Source organism: Centruroides vittatus, unplaced genomic scaffold, assembly GCF_030686945.1.
Source record: "Centruroides vittatus isolate TY-2023 unplaced genomic scaffold, ASM3068694v2 contig_1776, whole genome shotgun sequence".
NCBI classification, from domain to species: Eukaryota; Metazoa; Arthropoda; class Arachnida; order Scorpiones; family Buthidae; genus Centruroides; species Centruroides vittatus.
Window position 1 is genome coordinate 2,016,636 of NW_027121087.1, and position 21,760 is coordinate 2,038,395.

General features: G+C 30.6%; 2 protein-coding genes across 4 annotated transcripts in view; one reads left to right on the forward strand and one right to left on the reverse strand.

The window, feature by feature from the left end:
* The window catches only part of senju (UDP-galactose transporter senju), a 31,248-nt gene extending 24,530 nt beyond the window's left edge, over positions 1 to 6,718 (forward strand). Inside the window, exons 2-6 of the mRNA XM_067263442.1 lie at positions 109 to 226; positions 498 to 544; positions 695 to 834; positions 916 to 1,089; positions 6,139 to 6,718. Coding sequence (XP_067119543.1) covers positions 109 to 226; positions 498 to 544; positions 695 to 834; positions 916 to 1,089; positions 6,139 to 6,624 — 965 coding nt within the window. The 3' untranslated portion in view covers positions 6,625 to 6,718. The remainder of the gene's footprint in view (positions 1 to 108; positions 227 to 497; positions 545 to 694; positions 835 to 915; positions 1,090 to 6,138) is intronic.
* Positions 6,719 to 9,328: 2,610 nt separating this feature from the next.
* LOC136969311 (WD repeat-containing protein 26-like) overlaps positions 9,329 to 21,760 on the reverse strand; it is a 78,772-nt gene continuing 66,340 nt past the window's right edge. For all 3 annotated transcript variants that reach the window (XM_067263432.1, XM_067263433.1, XM_067263431.1), the window contains 4 exons: positions 18,364 to 18,442; positions 12,896 to 13,025; positions 11,674 to 11,856; positions 9,329 to 11,600 (listed from right to left, as the gene is read on the reverse strand). In XM_067263432.1, coding sequence (XP_067119533.1) covers positions 11,560 to 11,600; positions 11,674 to 11,856; positions 12,896 to 13,025; positions 18,364 to 18,442 — 433 coding nt within the window. In that variant the 3' untranslated portion in view covers positions 9,329 to 11,559. The remainder of the gene's footprint in view (positions 11,601 to 11,673; positions 11,857 to 12,895; positions 13,026 to 18,363; positions 18,443 to 21,760) is intronic.

Here is a 21,760-nt window from a genome sequence, read left to right on the forward strand (position 1 = left end):
ATACGTGGGGGGGTTCAATATTTTCCAAGTTATTGATTTGTAAGACCTTACGTGAATACCCTGTATATTTCATTTCTTTTTTTTAATATCAACTATTTTCACTTGCAGGTATTCTGGTAACAGCTACAAAGACAGCAGATAATAAGTACACCTACAGCACCATTACTGTTGTTATGCTCACAGAATGTCTCAAACTTTTCTCTTCAATAATATTTTACTGCAGAGAGTAAGATTGTTTATTTAATTTTAATTATAATATGTGTCAGTTTGGTTTGTTTTCCATTTATTATTATTAAATACTTTATGAAAATTTGCATAGAAGTGACACAAACTTTTATATTGTCTTGTCATATTGATGATAGAAATATTTACAGTACTAATCAAATGAAAATGAATTAAAGTAAATTAATGACTTTTGTTTTATTTCTAATAATCATATATTAATAAAGTTTTTAGCATATTCAAATTTGTTTACTAACAATTAAAATTATTTTCAGTAATGCTATCTCACATCTCTTCTATGACATTGTTAAAAATGCAAGAGGTAAGATGTTATATAATTTAAAATTAATACAATATGAATGATATATTTGTTAATTAAAATGGTTAAAATTTGTTTAATAAAGCACATTAAGTGAAAAAATAAAGATTAATCATTATGCTATAATTTAATAATATACATTTTTTTGGACAGTTCTCTTGCTATATTTTGTTCCGGCCTTTTTATACTGCCTATACAACAATTTAGCATTTATTAATCTAACTGTTTTTGATCCAACGACTTACTACCTTCTTCTTCAGTTCAGGGTTGTTGTTACTGGAATAATATTTCAAGTAAGCTTTTTTAAAATTTTTATATATTCTGAAAAATATTACAGTAGTTCTATAAAATTTATTTGTGAAAATCTCTTTCAGATTTTATTTAAGAAGAAATTAAGCAAGAAGCAATGGATTTCATTGCTTTTATTAACTTTTGGCTGTGTCATTAAGCAGCTGCATATATTACCATCTTCATCCAATTCTACAAGTTCTCCAAACACAATTCAAACTAGTCATATAGGATTTAGTTTGTTTTTGATTCTTCTACAAGTAAGATTATATTAAATTAGAAAAATGTGTGTCTTTTTATAAGTTTTAGAAACTAAATTATACTTATGGTTGATTTTTAGTTGTCAATAGAAATAAGCTAAAGTATAAATCTGATTAATTTTAATGATGTGTTTGTATATCAAAGTGCTATTGGAAATTACCTCTGTTAGGCATGGCTACAGTGATATATTGACTTGTGGCTGCCTATGCAGTCAGCCAGTTTGTTAAGTGCTTGTTGTATAGTGTATGTGGAAACATGGCTTGTGTCATCAAAGGTGAGGTGCACTGTGTCCTTCAGCTTGCTAAAAGACACAGTGCAGCCAAGATTCACCGAATGATGAGTGTTGTGTACAGTGAAAAACCTGGATGCTCCAGGATATTCCAGTGAATTTTCTGGAGCATGTCCAGCATGAAATTGCACATTGTTTGCAGAACTTGCAAGAGGCCATCAGAAGAAATGTCTCACAGTACTGATCAGCATTTATTGTGCATCCATGGTCTAAGGCAGGGATGGGCAACCTGCAGCAATATTTTTTGCAGCCTGCCTCGCATAAAATATGAATAAATACATCAATTTCCCTGCTTAACATTTGAATTTTTGCTGCATACTTCCTTATTTTCTACAACTTATGTTTGTGAATAGTTTTTCCACAATGAACTTAGTAAAAATTAAAACCAGAAACTGGCTAACAGACACATTGAAACTAATTTAGAACTACTAGTGACTAATATTTAACCAAATATTTCCAATATATTACGTTTACATCAGTTCCAGAAGCTAAATTAAGTATACCTATGCTAATTTATAATTATATATGAATAAATAATTGTGATTTACTGACATTATTTTTCTCTTTTCTCTTGTATGCAGCCAACGTCAGTTCAAAAGTTTTTGAAGTGCAGCCCTTACATAGAGAAAGGTTGCCCATCCCTGCTCTAAGGAATTCCAGAAAATGAATACTGTGACCTTTCTGATGAACAAGCATGTTTCCACTCTATGGGTGATTTCTTGCATTGTTAATGCTGCACACAGCTTTTGTGACAGATGAAGTGCATTACTCAATGTATATGCAATATACTGCAAAGCTATCTTTTTGTCCTGTGCAATAACTGTGGTCGTCGAGGAACACAAATGTCTACTTTTTTTTGAAACCTGGATTTTGGCTACTCAAATAATGTCTACCAGATGCAAATGTACAGCATTATTTCATGACATGTTGCCTTGACATAACCTTCAAGCTGTCAATAAATTATACTGTTGGTACCTTCATTGCCCACAAATTGATTGCACTTATACCAGAGACATGTTTTTAAATGAGTCATCCATTTACTTTGCTTACAATCCCGTGATGTCATGTTTAAGCATATAGCAATGAGTAGTGACATTCTCCCAAACAAACATGGACCATATGAAGCTAATACAAATGCCCTACCTATGATATTCTGGACATGTAATCTTTTTACTGATTGTCCCTTGTGTCAGTCATTGGTTTAAAAGCCCAAGAAAATATACTGCAAAAGAATAACTGTCAAAAACTTTCCATTTTGCTCAACAGTTATGGACTTTGTGCAGTGTCAGATTGAATGCTTGAAATTTATCCTCTTATGAAACATTGCAAAGAGCAAATTGTCATCAATACACAACTGTGTTTTTGTTACAAAAGAGATGAACATGGCAATGTTAAAAGAATTAACTGTATCGAGGTAAATGTATCAGGATAAGATACTGAAAATGAGAAGATCAGACAGAAGTAAAAAGTGTATGCATGCACTATGGGTTTAAAAGCCTATTGTCCATATAAGAAGCCAACAGGTTATGTAGGCTAAACAACATGTTGACACAAGGGATTACATTAAATTTGGATTCATATGAAAGCATAACCTGCTTGGATCTAATGGTAAACCCTATGTCAGGTATAAACAATGCCTTTTCTACATCTGGACCTATAATAGAAATTGCTTGATGCAGATGGTAAGATTTCTGGTGAGCCAATTGGTGTGGGAAATTGTCACTATTATTGGTAAATATAAGACAGTAGTTTGCCAGGTCTTATATTTCTTGCATACCTACTTAACCTGGATAACAAAAACCACTATCATCATGCAACATCAGAAGGGTAAAGAACATGTCGAACAGAGAAATTACAACTCATAGTCATCACCGATCTCCAGTTAAGTCACCAAACAGTGTGGAAAGTCATAAAAAGTTTAGATGCAGTTGCAATCTCATTTTTTCATACCTTTAACCCTCTTTCCAACATGTCAACCTTTAGTGGCATGTTGGAAAGAGGGATGGAAATTTGTGATCTATTCAGATGGGCCAGATGGTAATAACTACTCCTGGAATGGGTTCTGTAGGAAAACTGACTACTCACCATACATTTGATCTTGCTGTTTCCTGCTCAAACAAACTTCAGTACATCAGGAAATGCTGATTTTGCTTGTCTGCTCATAGGTGGCAATAATCGGAATTTTGATGCAACACAGCGTGTTGTCCCATTGAGTTTTCACAAAAAGTTGGTTTGCAGTTTTATGGCCATTGCATAACCTGGATCTTGATTCCCTAGAAAATGTATAGGGTGTTCTGGCACAAAGTTCATGCAAACAATAATTTGTATGCTTGAAAGTTCCCTAATCATTACAGTCATGGATGAATGAGATAAACTACTGGTAGAATTCTCACTTTTGCAAACACTGATGTACTACAATTTTTGGAAATTGCTTCAAACTCAATTTAAAAATAATTTCAATAAAGTTGTAAAGGTAAACTTTATTGACAATTAACTTTCAGGGTGAACTACAATTGTTAATTACCATCAATAGCAGTCACATCTCATCACCTTTGCTGCAAACTTTTAATCCCATGGGCATAGAAAAGCTGGTTTTTTTGTTTGAAAAAGTGTCGAATATTGGGTATTATTACCGAATTGCATATTGGTAATATGGTTCTGCAGGGCACAAGATAGATGGTAGTCAGTTTGTGCCAAGTCTGCACTGTAAGGTGGACGAAGTAAAACCTCCCAGCCTGGACTGGCCAGCTTCTCTAAGGCCAATCTTTGCTCTATGTGCTGGCACATTGACAGTGTGATATTGCCATGACAATTTTTGGATGAAGTTCTTTGATCTTGGTGCCAAAACAATTCAATTGTTAACACTAGAGTTCTTTAGTGACAGTGATGTTCGTTGGAAACAGCTCCATTATGACAATGCCAAACAAACAGATAATAGCCTTCTGCACTATCGAACCTTTCATATTTACAACAGCTGCTTGATCTTTGTTAGAGTTCAAGGATGAACAAACACTTTACAATGAAAGCTCATGATCTCATCTGCAATGTGGCCATTTTTGAAGTGATAAAATAATGCATTCTTGTGGTGTTGCCCTAAAAGTACACATTGCCCTTTAGTTACTCTATCATTTCTAGAATGTTCAATAAATAGACATTAGGAAAAAAACAAAATTTTACCTTTAAACCTAATATGACAGCTCAAACTGGCTTTCTTCACTTTTTATGACTGAAATTAATTTGAAGAAATGTTGATTTCATTGATCGTTTTTTAATGGGTGTGCTATCATTTCTTTACATTTTGTCCTAATCTTATGTATAATGAATTACAGCATTTCTGTTAATAATAGCGTCTCTGAAAATTATAATAAATGTTTATTGACAGAAAATAATCTTAATTATTAAATATCAGGATCACATATTTTGTTTTTAAGTTTATGTATTGTATGAGGGCTGTTCGGAAAGTTTGCGGCCTTGCCTATATGTGGCACTGCAATCAATTTAATTTTTGGAATAATTCAGCCATCTTTGCTAAAGACATGATACCAATTTCTGCCACGACAGCTTAGCAGATAGTCAGTGTGCACATGCTTTGTCAAAAATGGAGAAGACGGAGACTCGTGCGGTCATAAAATACCTGACGAAAAAAGGTTGACCTCATCTCAAATCAAAGCTAACATGGATGAAGTTTTGGGAGAGTCTGCTCCTTCGTACACCACTGCGAAAAAATGGACAGCCCTTTTTAAATCTGGCAGAGAGAGTGTGGAAGATGACCCTCGCAGCGGACGGTCGTCAACTGCTGTCACTGAAGAAAATATTGGAAAAGTTCACGATTTGTGTTAGCAGATCGCCGTTTGAAAACACGTGGGATAGCTGAGACAACAGGCATCTCTGTTGATCAGGTGCACCACATCCTAACCGAAAATTTGGGTATGACGAAGGTCTCAGCAAGGCGGGTGCCGCGTCTGCTGACCGCCGAGCAAAAACATGTTCGCACTTTGATGTCAAAGGAGTGTTTGGACTTCTATCAGAAAAACCCACAGGATTTCTTGCGTCGGTTTGTGACTACTGATGAAACGTGGAACGACTATACACTCCTGAAACAAAAGGACAGTCGAAACAATGGAAACATCACACTTCGTCACCACCAAAGAAGGCAGAGTTCCATCAGCGGGGAAAGTGATGGCCTTTTTTGGGATGCTAAGGGCATCATCTTTATTGACTACCTAGAAAGAGGAAAGACCATCAATGCTGTCTATTACTGTGAACTTTTGGAAAAACCGAAAAAAGAAATCGAAGAAAAGAGGCAACACTTGAAGAAGAAAAAGGGTTCCGTTCCACCACTATAATGCACCTGCACATTCCGCCAGAATCACCAAACAAAAGATAAATGAACTTCGCTTCCAATTAGTTCCACATCCACCGTACTCACCTGATTTGGCCCCCAGTGACTCCCATCTTTTTCCAAACCTAAAAAAATTCTTGGCTGGAAAGAGTTTCCACTCAAATGACAAAGTGAACGAGTATTTTGCACACTTTGACAAATCGACCTATTGTGATGGCATAAAAAAGCTAGTGCATTGCTAACAAAGGAGGACTACATTGAAAAATAAAAAAGTTTTAACATTATTTTGTTTGTTGTTCTATTTAAGGCCGCGAACTTTCCGAACAGCCCTCGTATAATATGTAGACCACCATGTATTGAACTATTTAAAAAGCATTTGCTCACATTCAACATTGAATTTATGTTCTAAATTTGCAGATATTCTGTTCCTGTTTTGCCGGAGTGTACAACGAGTTCCTACTGAAGGGAGTTGGAGCCGAAGTTCACATCATGGTACAAAATGTCTTCATGTACGTCGATTCCATCGTCTGTAATTTCGTAGCTCTCGGACTTAATGGTGAAATTGCGACAGCCTTCACAAAAGAATCGGTAAAATCGGTATTTCGACCACTAATCGTGTGTGTCATGATAAACAATGCAGGTTGTGGAATCGTCACCTCTCTCTTTCTCAAAAACCTCAACTCCATCCTTAAAACCTTTGCCAGTGCTCTAGAATTGGTATTTACTGCAATACTCTGTTGGATTATTTTTGGAATAACAATAGACATTTTTACAGTTATCAGCATTTCGATCGTATCTTATTCCACTTACTTGTACGCTCAAAATCCTGTCGTCAATAAGAGCCACAAGACGCACGAAAGTCAAGACTGTGCCAAATTGCAGAAAAACATCCAACCTGTGTAAACATTTTCACAGATTACATATGTAATTGCCGATGTAAAAATTCTTTTGGCTTAATTATAGCAAAAGTCAACACATTAAAATCCTTAGTTCTTACCGTTCTTAAAACTTGTGATCAATACTGGCAGAAATGTGAACTTACAGATGCATCCAATTTTTTTATTTGCTGTCGAAAACACTCACAGATGGTCTAATATAGTTTTAAAATTACTCTTATTACAAAACTGATTAATTTAGAATTGACAAGTCCAAATCCACAATACCAACCTCTATAACAACACCCATTATTGCAGAAAAAGTATTTTCTAAATTATTAAACTTGTACATGATTGTCATTTACTTATCATTTGTGTGAAATATCATGCAATAAATAAGAATTTTGACTAAATATTTCTATGTATATACTCTAGAGTACACAAGAAAAACTTGTTAAAATGAGATTTTATATCATCATCATTAATATATAAATTTGTTTTGTAACTGCTCAAATGTGATAGAATTTAATTTATGATAAGAAATATTACAGAATTCTTGTTTAATTCTTTTATTCTGTGCATTAATTTTTATTTAAACTTTATGAACTATGTTGTTATAGAAGAATTGCATACCAAAACACTAGAAAAAAATGTGAATTGCTTTTAAGATTTAAACACATGGAAAACAGGAAATTAACAAATGCATTATATATATTTATTAAAATTAATCATGAGCATAAAATATAACATATTACCAAATAATTTATATATTATAAATCAATTATTAAAAACTCTAATTAAAACAGCACTATTAGTGTGGCCAATAGCCACAGTCGAACCATTCTAATTAGGGGAGTACCTCGAATAGAACCCAACCGAAACAAACATGTTTAGAGAATATATCAATTGAACAGAAATATTTGGCTAACGATATTTCACATTTCTTTTTACCATATAAATTTTATTCAAATATTTTAACTACATACATCAGTTACCCATATTACTAAATGTATGCAAAAGTAGAATAGTTATTTCGACGGAAGCGGGCGATTGCGACTAGCGTTACACGTCAATCTTAGTCTAGACTCTCACCTTAGAAAAGGGACTAGACGAAAATGCAACCAAGTAATGCCAAAGCCAAATGAAACGGATTATAAACAAAAATTTGGGGTGCTCTAATATATAAGCATCCCAATTGCCAGGCAGTTCTCTAATAAGCTGAGCGTCATTATTTACAACTTCATTTTAAGCAATCACATAATTATCATACAATTTTCCTCCTATAGAGAATCGCCGAATAATACAGGTAAAGCCGAAACATATCTAAAAGGATCAACCGACTACAAATACAACCCACAGGTATTTCTATATACAGTATAATTGGAATAAATCATCATATTTTTCGAATTCATATTAAAAGCAATCTAGTTGTATGTAAAATAAAAAGCAAACAGCAACAATACAAAATGCCACATAATAACTCGTTACATAGCAAATGGATTGAGGTGGTCCAGAACAAAACATTATATTTCCATTTTTAAACACTTTTTGTTGGATCGTGTCGTATTGCCAAAACCTACAGAACAACATACCGAAATCTCTCCGCACGTAGTATTATTATTATTATTATTACGTTGTTGTTTCCCAAAAAACTTAACAGCAGAAACTTGCCCTTTTGATCTGGCCTCTACAATTACTCTGTAAAGAGGTTCTCCGTATTTGACGAGTGTCATTAGCAAAATTTTAATTTTTATACAAAGATGTTTGTTAGAAATGTTGTTTATTTTATAATAAGTGAATTTTTTCCTTATTAAAACATTCCATCCATTACGAATAGCATTTTATCGTTCGTTTACCCGAAATTTCGAGAATGGATCGATTAGAAAACCATCGAAGGACTTCGCAAATACTGTTTTGGTAAGAATTACATTTCAAAACTGCTATCCTTGCATTTTAAGTTAAATTATTAGATTTTGGATTACTTCTTTTTACAAATATACCAGAAAAATTTGACAAAAAAGTTAATAGTAATGCAATATTATTGTTTTAAACTATGACAAACACACTTTAAAGTACTACTTAATCATAAAAGTACAAAGAATGAAAAATTAATTATTAAACTCTCTTCTAATAACTTGATGTACGATAATTCGTTTAATTACTAACTTATCATCTCTCTACCAAATGGAATAAAACATCAGATCGAAGAACACAATGTTCAAAAACGTTAACTTATTGATTTTAACCTTTGAGGTGTACAGTTTATTAATATAAAAATAAACATAAAGGAATGCCCTAAAAAGCTTTTGCTATAACTTACGACAAACTTCTCGATCGGCAAGTCATAAAACGAATAATTATAGTTGCAGCACGAGAAATTATAGCGAGAATAGTTGAAAAAAATTTACATATTTTAGTTCTGAAGGATCAACGGAAATGATTTAGTTGTTAATTTCAAAATGCTATTCGTAATGTTGGAATTTTTTTTAATGTAAAAGTTATTTAAATTGTTCTCAGTATTATGTAGATGCATTTATAAAATAATTTATTGTGATAGGTGCAATATTTTGTTACCGATATCAGAATTTTGTAATTTTTAGCACTTAAAATCTAGTCAAACTAATGAATGAATTTAAATAGTAAATAAAAAAAAGTATTTTATTAAGCTTCACTTTGATGTAAATTTCTTTAAAATATGTTTGAAAAATAAAATTTTTTTAAAAAACAAGAACTGAAGATTGATGAAATCTTTTATTTTAATAATTTCCATTCAGTGAAAGACATTTTTTTTTCTTTTCTTTTTTTTTTTTACAAAATAACATTGTAATTTAGTATGCAGATGCCTTCATTACAATGTAGTTTAAGTGTTGAAATTGGCAAACATTTCTATTAGAGAGTGTATATATTTATATATGGAACGGGAAAACTTTCACTATACACAATGCATACGGGCATGCACTCGAATCTGCATACGTACAAGTTTAAGCACCTCTAACATCAAAATATTTTGCACATTTATCACCATTATGTTAAAACAGTATCGTTCGATTATTAAAGAATAAACATTTGCATTTTCATTTCCGTTTCGAGGGGAATGTAAATTAAAAAAACTACCGGAAAACAACAGTTTTGTTAGACGAAATGTTAAAAATAACCACGGACGAACGGCATTTAAAAATATACAATTAAAGTGGAACGAACACAGCTTTAAAATATGAACTATATATGATTAATGATAAATATGTGGGCTGATATATTATCGTTACAATCTATTTTGAAAGTCGTTAAACTTGTGCAACGTGACTGGTTTTATGTATAAAAACAGTAAGAAAATTGTCTTGTTTATGGCACTACTCATTATAAAACTATTTGGAATTTTCTTAACTCAATAAATAAAAAAAGATGAAAAATATTCTTTCAACTTTGGAAACTTTGCTGCATTTGATAATGATTTGCATAATTTTAAGCATTTGTACAGACATTTATATGATGATAGTTTTTATATATATATTTTTTTAAAGTTTTAGGATTTGCTTATGTTTAAAAACGTCAAAAAATGCTTTTTTAAAATATGACAAACTAAACTTTTGAGTAGGTTTCGAAGAAAATTCCAACATAATTTTCAAAGAACAGTTACAATATGCTCTCTTTCGGATTATTGCAATTAGTTCGACAAAATCTAAGGATATTCTATTGTGGCATACCACGCTCGTCTACGGATTACGGTAAACGAGGTTCGGGCATCGAGAGCTACAATTTTTATGGGTTTTAAATAGGAATTCCACTTACTCAAACTTAATGAGCATTTTGTTCTGTTTTTTAAAATTCCTGAGTATTAACTTTAGTATATACTTTTAATTTATTACATTAACTGGAGGAGGAAAAAAATATATATATATATTATCACAAAACACAAAACTGTTGCACATTTTTCCCCTTCATGATAAAATTTTTTAAATTGAAGTTTTTAAAAACAAATCAGTCACACGTACATACAAACTTGAGGACATTCATATCTGAAAACCCATGGAAACATGGTACGCTACACAACCAAACATAAAAACAGAACAAATAAAATTCCTACAAATGAAGTACTGCTGCAATGTATAATGATTTTTTTCCCAGTTAATATTTACACGTGAATCAAAAATTATAAAATTAATCTTTACATCCTTGTTTTTATTACTAAGGATAATTTTTTATCACATTTTGTTTTAGTAATTCTAATCTCAAAAACGAATTATCGATTTTCTTTTCTTGTATGTGACGCATTTACATTGAAAGAGTAAAATCAAAATGGCAACAATGTAAAAAAATAGAGACAATTTTATTGTCAAATGTCACAAACTATATAGTATTTATAGAAACAATAACGATAATATTTACATTATTATTATCATCATCTTGGTAGATTACAAATTGCTTAAAACTTTTGTGGTAATGAGTATGCGAATCTATTCCTTGCAAAGAAGCTTCAAAGAAATTTAATAACTCAAAATTTTCTAAATTTTATAAAAGTTTGAGATTTGAGAAGATAATTGTTAAAAAGATGACTGCAATATAGCATATATAATAATGAATTTTTAAAGAAGTGAATTTTGAAAAAATGGGGTGCAATCTATTTTTTGTTGGAATGTGCTACGGTGATGAAATTTACAGGAGGATATAATTATTTGACGTACAATGAAATGGTGCAAGGAAATAGTAAATAAATTATTGCAGCCATTCCAGCAGCACTTCACAACAGTAGGTATGTACATAAAATAAAATATTTCTATTTTTGACAGGAACATTTAGTATGCAACAAGGCATAACATTCCTTACACTAAGCAATATATTGAAATTTATTTAATTTGTTGGTTGATTTTAGAGACATCACATGTGGAAAAGGCCCCCTACAAAGTATATAATGGAAGAGTACATCTGGTTAAATTAAATTGGCAATTTTAAATACCAGATGATACTATAACGTTTTGTATGAAGAGGTAACACCATTAACATGATCTGTAAATAAAAAATTTACGTTTAAATAAATTTACACAAAAATTTCAAGAAAAAATTTAGTAAACTCATTTACTAGATTCTCTCTTGATCTTCTTTTCTGCGGGGCCCCATATGCGAACGGTTCCGTCGTCGGAGGCACTCGCTAACATAGAAGAATAGACGGGATTCCAGCTGACGCAGTTTACGATTCGACTGTGGCCGGAGAGCACGGCTATGGGTATCTCTTGTCTTATGTGCCAAATATACACGCAGTTATCTAAAGTTAGAAATGTAAATTAAATGTAATAATTTTTACAATAATAATTCTATAAAAATCATATTTGTCTCGTATTTAATCACGAAGAAATAATTATCTCCAGTTTGCAAAAGGGGGTTTGTTGTTATTAACTTATGTATGAAACATGTTAACATTATATCTTGACAAAATTAATATTTGAGATTAGTGTTGTATTTATTTTTGTCTGCCTACAGCTGTTTTTGTTGTAACATCATTATATACTGGAATTAAAAATAAACGAATATTTTAAATTTGGGTTTGAGTATTTATGCAGCTTTGATAACTCAAGATATCTGCATTTTTGAACTGAAATGCCAATATAAATGCTTAAAAACTTGTTTCAAACTCATTCGTTCACTTATTTCAGAGTATTATTTGATAATTTTCCATGCATTAACAAGTAAAATAATCACAGTTTCATAAGATATGTAAGTTGGTGTTTTGTTGTCGTTCTGTGTAATTATCATATTTTTGGTCTTTATGCTTTGATGCAAGAATTACAGATCTTAGAAAGAACTTATTTACAAGAAAAAAAAATCATAATTTGTACATTGTCACTCAAGTTTTTAATAATATTTCTTAAAATAAGACAATCTCGTACAATCACAATTTGTTGTATTTAATATTATTTTGAAATATTGTAAAAATTAAAGAACCAAAACCAAAATTATCGGAAACCCTTTAGTGTTCACTTGATCTAAATAATTTAACAAGTTTATATACTTATTTAGGAAAGAGAAATTTGACATCAACCCGAACAGTATTTGAGCAAGATTAGAAACAATATATTAAAACCATTAATTTCTGATCTATTAACTTAAATAATATAATCATTGCAATCATTACGGTATACAACCAATTTACAATTTCTATATCTTAAAAATAAATTGATATGGTAAAGAAATTTCCGTGACTTTGTTAGATGAAAGATTATTATTGTTTGTTTAATACAAAAATAAACATTCGTAATAAATCTTGAATAGTGTAATTACAGTTAGTTTTTTAATATGAATCTTACCTTCACTTCCACTTGCAATGAACACTTGATTTTCCCCACCGAAACACGAATGAATTGTAAAATGACCTTGAGTTAAACCTTGAAATTTTCGTATTAATACTCTATCTTCTAAATCCCATAAATGAACACCCTAACACAAATAAAATAAATTTATTTATTAATTATAGTATTGCTAGAAATATAAATCTATTTAACAAAATTTTAATAAGACAAAAAAATATTATATAGGATTAATACAAAAAAAATCTGTAGTTTCGTAATTTGTTGTTAAACCTTACATTTTTAAGTGCTTTTATACAATATTTATTTTAGTCAGTCATCATTTAAAAATTCAAACAAACAATTTTCTTATACTGTTTAAAACTATTAGAATTAAATATTGTTTTTTAAAATTGTTATTATTTTAGATGTTAATTGTGCATTATATTTTCCTAGAAATTGCAAATACTGTTTACTACATTTTGATAAACCTTCCAAGTAGTTTAATTAGAAAACTCTTAGGAATTATTAGTGTAATAAAATATTTTCAAATGGCCTTTAAAGCGCACAACTTTTTATAGATACTCTGAAGGATCTTACTGACTGAAGTCTGGATTATCAAATGCTTTGTATCATCAGTTATGATGAAATTCCTCATAAATTGCCAGAAAAGCAAACTAATTTATGATATTGTAGTATTTGAGACTTTCAACATCTAATAGCTTTTGTAAGTCAGTGCACTAGAAAATTTGGTAGCCAAGTATTTGGCTCTATTGGTTCAATCAATTCAATTGTTATCATAAGAGAAAGTCAGGAATATTGCCAATTCAAAACTTCTAAGATGTCACCAAATGCTTAGAAAAAAACAAAAAAATTCCTCACAGTGGAATTAAAACTCTATAGAATGTTACATGAAAAGATCTCATTATAATTTGACATCATGAAAACTATTAGTTTATCAATTTTTTTCAAGCTCCAATATTTTTATTAATATAATTATTTGTGTCAATTTTGGGCAGTTTTCGTTGCACACTTAGGCCAGTTTTCTTCTGTTTTTAGTAATAGTTTACTTTCTATTGCCTTTCTTCTTTCCACAAAATCTTTCCTCACATATTGCAAACACACGAGGAAAGAGGACAAAATTTGAAATTGTAGGTGATCCTTGATATATGTGGTTAATTGATTTTGCAAGTATGCCATCATGTCAAAATTATCAATGGGAATTACAGTCGATTCTGGTTATTAGCCCGGTCAGTTAATAAGACAAAACATTCGAAAATAGAATCAAATCCTATAATGCAAGCATAATTTACTTTGTCTACTGGCCACAAAATGCTGCTTAGTAGCCCTGATGGCACAGTATTTCTCTTGGAAAACTAAACAAAAGAGACATGAATTTGGATATTTTCAGCTTTTCCATAAGCAACCTCCGTCCAGTTTCCTTTATCAGCTGTCAATCATGATTACAAAACACAAGAAACTTTTTAAGAGTGCAGGCCTTGTCTTTCTTTTTCTCACTCAATCGTGTCAAATTGGCTCCACCACTCATACAGACCACATGTTTCAACAAAGTGTGTACCACTGCCTTACAAAATGACAAATTCTCAAAAATTCTTCATTCTCTACCTCACGTCCCCATCCCACTTTTATCTTTGTGGCCATTAACTGCGTGGAGGTCTGACAGAGCACATGCCCTTTAGTTCTCTACTGTTTGATATAAGATGCCACAAACAGAATTGATGCTTGCTAAGAAAATTAATCTGCTAGATCAAATCAGAAGAGAACACCCTAGCACCAGCTATCAGCAACTGGTAGAGATGACAGGTGTGACCAGAAACACAATCTCATGCTTGATATAGCAAGAAGACAAACTTCAAGAAGAATGGACATCCTGCAAAGGAATCCAAGGAACAACTCGGAATTGGAAACATAAGGGCAAGGATCCAAAAGTCGACAGTGCTCTCAATCAATGGTTTGCCGCTGTAACTGCAAAAGATGTTCGTGTCAGTGGTCCAATGCTCAAATGTCAAGCAGAAGTCTTTGCTATAAAGCTGAATTGCCATGATTTCAAAGCAACAGATGATTGGTTGTCTCAATGGAAATTGAGGCATGAAAATCAAATTTAAGGAAGCTCATGGTGAGAAGGAAAGTGCCAAGACCACAAGTGCAGATGAATGAAAAAACACCAAATTACCCAAACTTCTTGAGAAGTTTTCTCTAGATGACATCTATAATGCAGATGAGACTGGACTTTATTATTGTGCTAAAAACACATTACTTTATCTGGTTCCAAGAAAGCAATAAATCGCATAACTGTGTTGTGCTGCTCGAACTTGTCAGGTGGCAACAAACAGAAGCTGTTGGTAATTAGGAAAAGTACAAAGCCCCGATGTTTTAAAGGTCTTTGAATGGACACCTTGCCAGTGGTTTACCGTTCAAACAAAAATATATGGATGACTTCTGAATTTTTAAGAAACGGCTTAAAACATGGGATCGAGAGCTAGGACGAAGCTCAAGAAATGTCGTCTTGCTGTTGGAGAACTGTGTTGCACATCCTCATTTGGATTGCCTGAAAAACATCCAGATTACTTCTTTGATACAGCCAATGGACATGGGAATCATAAATAACTTGAAGATACTATACAGTGGACAACTGGTAAATTTTATTCTCCAAACAATTGAAGACCTATTAATGTCATTTTTAACCACCATCAAAGTAAGCTCAAAGGTCAACATTTTACAAGCAATCCAGTTCCTAAAGTGACAGTTGGCAGAAGATAAGCAGCAAGACGATTCAAAACTGCTTTGGTCACTGTGGTTTCAAGCACTTGGACTTGGCAATGCAAGCAATGGCAGTAGACAGTAACGAGAATGACATTAATACAGAAGTGCAACAAGTCCATCAATACAATGGAGTTTTTATGAGTTGATGACAATCTTCATTGCCATGAATAAAATGAAGATCTGGAAGATGGGATTGTGCCAGAAATCATGGCAAAACATCAAAAGATCTCAGAAAACCAAGAAAGTGACGTAGACGACATTCCTGAGCTAGTAACAAACCATGATGGCAAAAAAATTCATCGATGGACTATGGTGCTGCTTCACACTGGAAGGCAATGAAGGCAGTCCTGTGTATGAGTGGATATCTGTGCAGATTTTGTTTTGGTGCAGTCAATCAAAAAGATATCAGGTCACACTGGACAGGTTCCTACAATAAATCTGGGAAGAACACTTTATTTTAACATAGTATTTTAGCTAGAACATTTGTGTAGATATTAAATATTTGTATACAAATCCAACAATACAAAACTATGTTAAACTCAAATATGTCACATAGCTTTATAGAAAAACAACACTAATGCATTTATAAATTTTTGGGTAGGTCTAACAAATATTTTACCAGAATCATCAATAAAATATTTAGCAGATCACATGCTTTGTATTCCTGTTATAAAACTTTACTTATTCTAATACTGTCTTTTTAACATTCATACACACATTGATTTTGCAAAAACAAGAAACATTACTCGTTCACTGAGGATTTCTGAACTTATTTCCTAATACAGATTAGTACAAATGAAAAATCATATCATCTAACAAACAAATTCTTACCACTAATGTTATATTGAAAGACTAAATAACACTAATCATAAAATGATCATCAGTAATCTCAGTCAAGCATTTGTTAGAAAAGTTTTCCTACAAAACTCACTCTTGTCCTTCCCTTACATGGTTCCCTACATCTAAAAATCATTAAACTAGGTGTTTTATTTTACCCCATTCTGATGAGAAAAGAAAGTCAATTCAGCAAAGCCCATTATTTCCTAGGAAAGCTAACTCTTGATCACTCAATCTATGGTAAACCAAGAAGGGAAATTTATTGAAAGACTATTGAAAACCAAACCAGATTCTTTTTGCTACACACATTAACCAGTTGTTTGTGGAGTACTGCTATTGGAGTAACCGGTTTTCGTTAAACTGTTGCGGAGTACTCCAGTTGGAGTAACTGTCAATTTTCTTTCGTAATTAACTAGTTGGTGGCGATTTAAGCACTGATTGGCTTTTATCTACATAGACTAAGTCTGTTTCAACGAATAAGATATTTGTTACCACCCCGTATTTTTAAATTTAGGCACAAAACTCCTCCATTCCATGTTAAGTCTATGGGAGACCTTTCTTTTGTTCATTTGACAATAAAATCCTAGTTAGCATGCCTGTTAAGTTCTAATTGGTATATTATAGCTAAATGACTATCCTTTGACCAATAAGCATTGACTTGGGTTTGCGGGGTGGGAACTTTCTTGGAAAAAGTTATACCAACTTCGAGCTACATTGTCAGCTACAAACGTAAACAAACAATTATAAATTGTTATTCTTATCTATTTTTAGCATGAATTTAATAAATTTTGATGTATATTTATCATATTTAACAAATAAGCTTGTTTTTTTAAGCCATTCAGCCATAAATCTTTCAAAAAACAAAGTACTTCTGGTTATGGTGATACTTCCGTAATACATAAGATATACATGTATAGTCGTTAATATAATAAAGTAATAATCACTTATTATAGTCTACTATTAGTAAAATAAATTAAATAACGTATAAATAGAATCAAATACACATCATCAGTAATAAAAGTGTATTAACCTAGATTTAGAAAGGCCACCACCCCCCACGCCGATCGGCGTTATAATCTATAGGCCGTATTATTTCTCTACATTGATTTAGAAAGCTGCAGTTTTTTTTATTTGACAGAAAATATACATGTCTAAGTAACGTATGTAACAAATTAATGGAAAATTTATAAAAAAACGATTTTTTAAATATTTTAAAATCTTAAATTTTATTAATTTTTTTAAACGTACATAATATTTTGAAGTTAACAATCGTAAAGTGTAATATGTACGTGATAGAAAACTGAAAACAGATTATATCTACTACAATTTTTAAGCGAGATATCGCAAATTGAAAAACCACTTTAAAAACCACAAAACCTGTACACAACAGCGGTGTTGTTTCGGATTATCGAGTGTGCAGCTGACAGGTTAAATAAATTATAAATTTATCCATTGTTTATAATGAAAATTATGTCAGTCTAATCAATTGGATTTACTATTAAATAATATTTTTCTTTCCATGACATTTGTATTACCTTTTAATATTTCAAAAAAAAAAAAAAAAATTAAAAATGCCATATAAATTACTATTCACTGTTTATGTTTCATTACAAATCAATAGGTTTTTTAATAAATCTAACAGAAGAATCATCAGTTAGTCGACTAATCATCGAACTGTCATTTATACTATAATCAGATGTATTCCGATAATAGAACTAATCTTGTTTCTTAATAATTTTAATCCGAACATTTAAATTTGAGTAAATTCGATGGTCTATTCATTATTATAAAATTATCTGTATTACATTAATAATAATTCACACCACAACTTAACAATGTAGTAGTCAAAAGCATTTTTAAAAACATACCTGTGTTGCCACATTAACCAATGCTAATCTTCCAGTTTTATCTGAAGTAAAAGACATTATTGAATGATCTTCTTGAATTCTAATAAAAATTAATAATTATTGATAAATATTCTCCTCATTATGTTGCTTCATGTATAGCATTATAAAGCATTCTTATTTTAAAAATTACTTAAAAATCAAACTTTAAAATACTTATTTTTGAAATTAAAACTTCAATATTAACATTAACAGACAACAAAAATTTAATGTTATTAATACTCTTGCCGGACTCACGTCGGGTCAATATGACCCAAGGTAATTTTCAAATTAATAAATTTTTATTTTGTATTTGCGAGAGGAGACTGACTTTTTGTAATCTTCTAATGGGGATAATTCATTGTTCAGTGCTATCATCATCTCAGTACTAGAAACATAAGCATGTTCATTTCATATTTGTTTTGACCCGAGGCAAGTCCTTATGTTACTTTCTGCATGTCATTATAGAATATATGACTCGAAAAAAAACTTCTATTAGATGAATTAAGTATGAGATTTAGTTATAAGTAATAATTAAAAAAAACTTGATAAATAAGTTACATTTTATATATGTTTATCACCTTCACTTTTTCCCAATTTGGTCTTACATTTTATTACATTACAATTTTCAAAATTTTTAAAAATTCATGTTTACTTTTACTCAAGTTGAGAAATTTTTACTATAAGAAAAATGTGTATCTTCTGTGAAATGAAATAATTTATTGATTTTATATTGCATTAATAAAGCAATTTTAAACAAATGCAATTTCCGGGACATATATGATCCGACATGAGCTCCAGCAGAACATTATTCATGAGAGTCCTGAAGGGATACAATAAGTTATTAAAAAATATCGTAAAATAAAAAAATAATAATGATGTTTTGAACTAAAATGTTGCTTTAACTCTTATTTTTAGGATGCATACAAATAAAATACTGGATTTTGTCAGAAGAAACTAAAAATTAAGCCTATTACGTAAGTCAAAAACTATGTAAATCAAAAGTACAAAAGCCAATGTGATGTTCACAACTGCTTTTTAAAAATTTAAATTGTTATTAATAACATTTACCTACATTACATTACATTACTAATTAATAAAATATAAGAATAGTTATTGCAATTTATTTGCAAACTGATAAAGTTTCAGTTTGTCAATAAATACATTTTTTAATTATTTATTTATGTTGATATTTAAATGTAATATTTTCAAATCATATGTTAAATTTTAAAAAAGTTGTTAGATCTTCAGTTTCACGATTTTTAATAAACTTTTTATCATCCTAAACAAAAACAATTATATGTCAAATATATGTTAAATATTCAGGGGCTAGATTCACAAAAGTTTCATTACTAATGACGACGTTGAAAACAGTTTAATTATCTTTTGCAGATGCGATTCATGAAAGTCATTGTAGAGACTACACTGCTAACGACAAAGTAGCATCCAGTACTTAGAGTATGGAATTTTGCCAGCACCACCATTGGCCAATAAGAAAATTAGAAATTTGTGCATTAACACTTAAGTGGTGGTAATCATGAAAGGAGGAAAGAGAAAATTTCTTAACTTTCTTTTTATGTTTAAATCAGCTCATAATATGAAGAATCATACCAGCTTTATAATCATTATATACAACTTAACATGTTTTATATGTTTAACAAGTTAAAGACTTCATAGAGGTGTACTAGTACAGTTGATGTTTATCATTGATAAGAATCAATATACTTTAGTCTAATTTTACATAAAGCATCACATAATTAGAAATTTATTCTAGATATTACTTGATTAACATGATCATATACTATAACAGAAAAACTGCCATTCAAATTTTGAGATTAAAAAAAAAATCATATTTTAATTTATTTAATTTAAATTATATGCTCTCCACCTCAAATTTGTAGTGTCTTGCCCCTGTACATTATACTTTTCCTGACAACAACAGTCATGCCAGTCATCTAACTCCTTTTGGGGGAATTTTTAAATTAAAATACCATGACTTCTGGTGCAAACCAATAAGTTCGTAAATAGTTAATCAGAGCCACCTGCCCGTAAGCTTTCTATATTTGGTCTTGGCTTTCATTTATCTAACTCTGTTCTCAAGATTAAGGAAGGACAGACAGAAAACAGTGGGGATTTATAGATCTCTAATTTTTTCAAATTGCAGCCCAACAAGAGTAATCACTAGAATGGCATGTATTCTTAGTATATTCAATTGATACTGCACAATTAACTTTTTTAAAAATTATTTTTTTGATAATAAATATCTATTAAGTATAAAAACTAAATCACCACTGACGGACAGAAAGGAGTAACTGATAGATTTGGCATGAATGTTTATTTTCATCACTGACAGTGAGCTAGTTTTGCCTACCTTCTGAAATGACACTTCCTGTTGTCATAAATCCAGCCCCCAGACATGGAGATTATATTATTTGCTTTCATAAGTAAGTTGAGAAGAAATATGAATCATTCACTTGCCAAATCAATTAACTCCACAAAACAAAAAGTATAAAAATTGATTAAAAAAAAAATTTTTTTAAATAGTTTTTATGAAGTTTAAATTTAAATAAACATTGTAGAATGTATTTTTATATATTCATAATGCATAGCTTTAATGTAACAATATATAAAATTAGTTACGTGAAAAATTTAAAAATAATAACAATTATATTAAGGATTTACAAATGGAGTTAATCGATCTGGCCTGTGAATGGCTCATATAGAAATTATACAATTAAGATTTCATCAGTCGCATTAACTTTTTATTAATACTATATAAAATCATAGGTTCTATTGATATTCTATTGATGAAATTGGAAACTACAGTACATTTTAATATTTTAATCTCAATTTTTTTAATACATTTTATGATATTGAAAACACTTCATAGAATACATATATGATACTTTAATAAATTTATTATTTTAATAGTGTTGACTCTTGCAATCCATCACTGCGTGCATTATTTTCTAATATAAAAATTTTGACACAAATTGTATTTTATATTCTTTATCACAAATAAACCAAAGCTTTATAAATAAAAGAAACCATCTTTGATATATCATTTTCTAATAGAATACACAAAACTTATAAATTTTATATTTCAGTTTAAAATGAGAATTTACAATAAACCTAGCTAAAGTCCCCATACATTTTTATAAAATGCCTGTTTTGTCTGCATTTTAAGTGAATGATGCTTTTCTTCATTTTGCAATACCAGACAAAAAGGGAAAGTTTTTCTCTATCATAACACTGTAGTGTTAAATTTAGTATTTAGAAGTTGGCTGCCTAAACAATTACATCAGCAATCATTTCCATTTCCAATAGTTCATTTTTAGTGTTGTTTTTTGTTTTGTTTCTTTTTAATGCCAATTTCAATTTC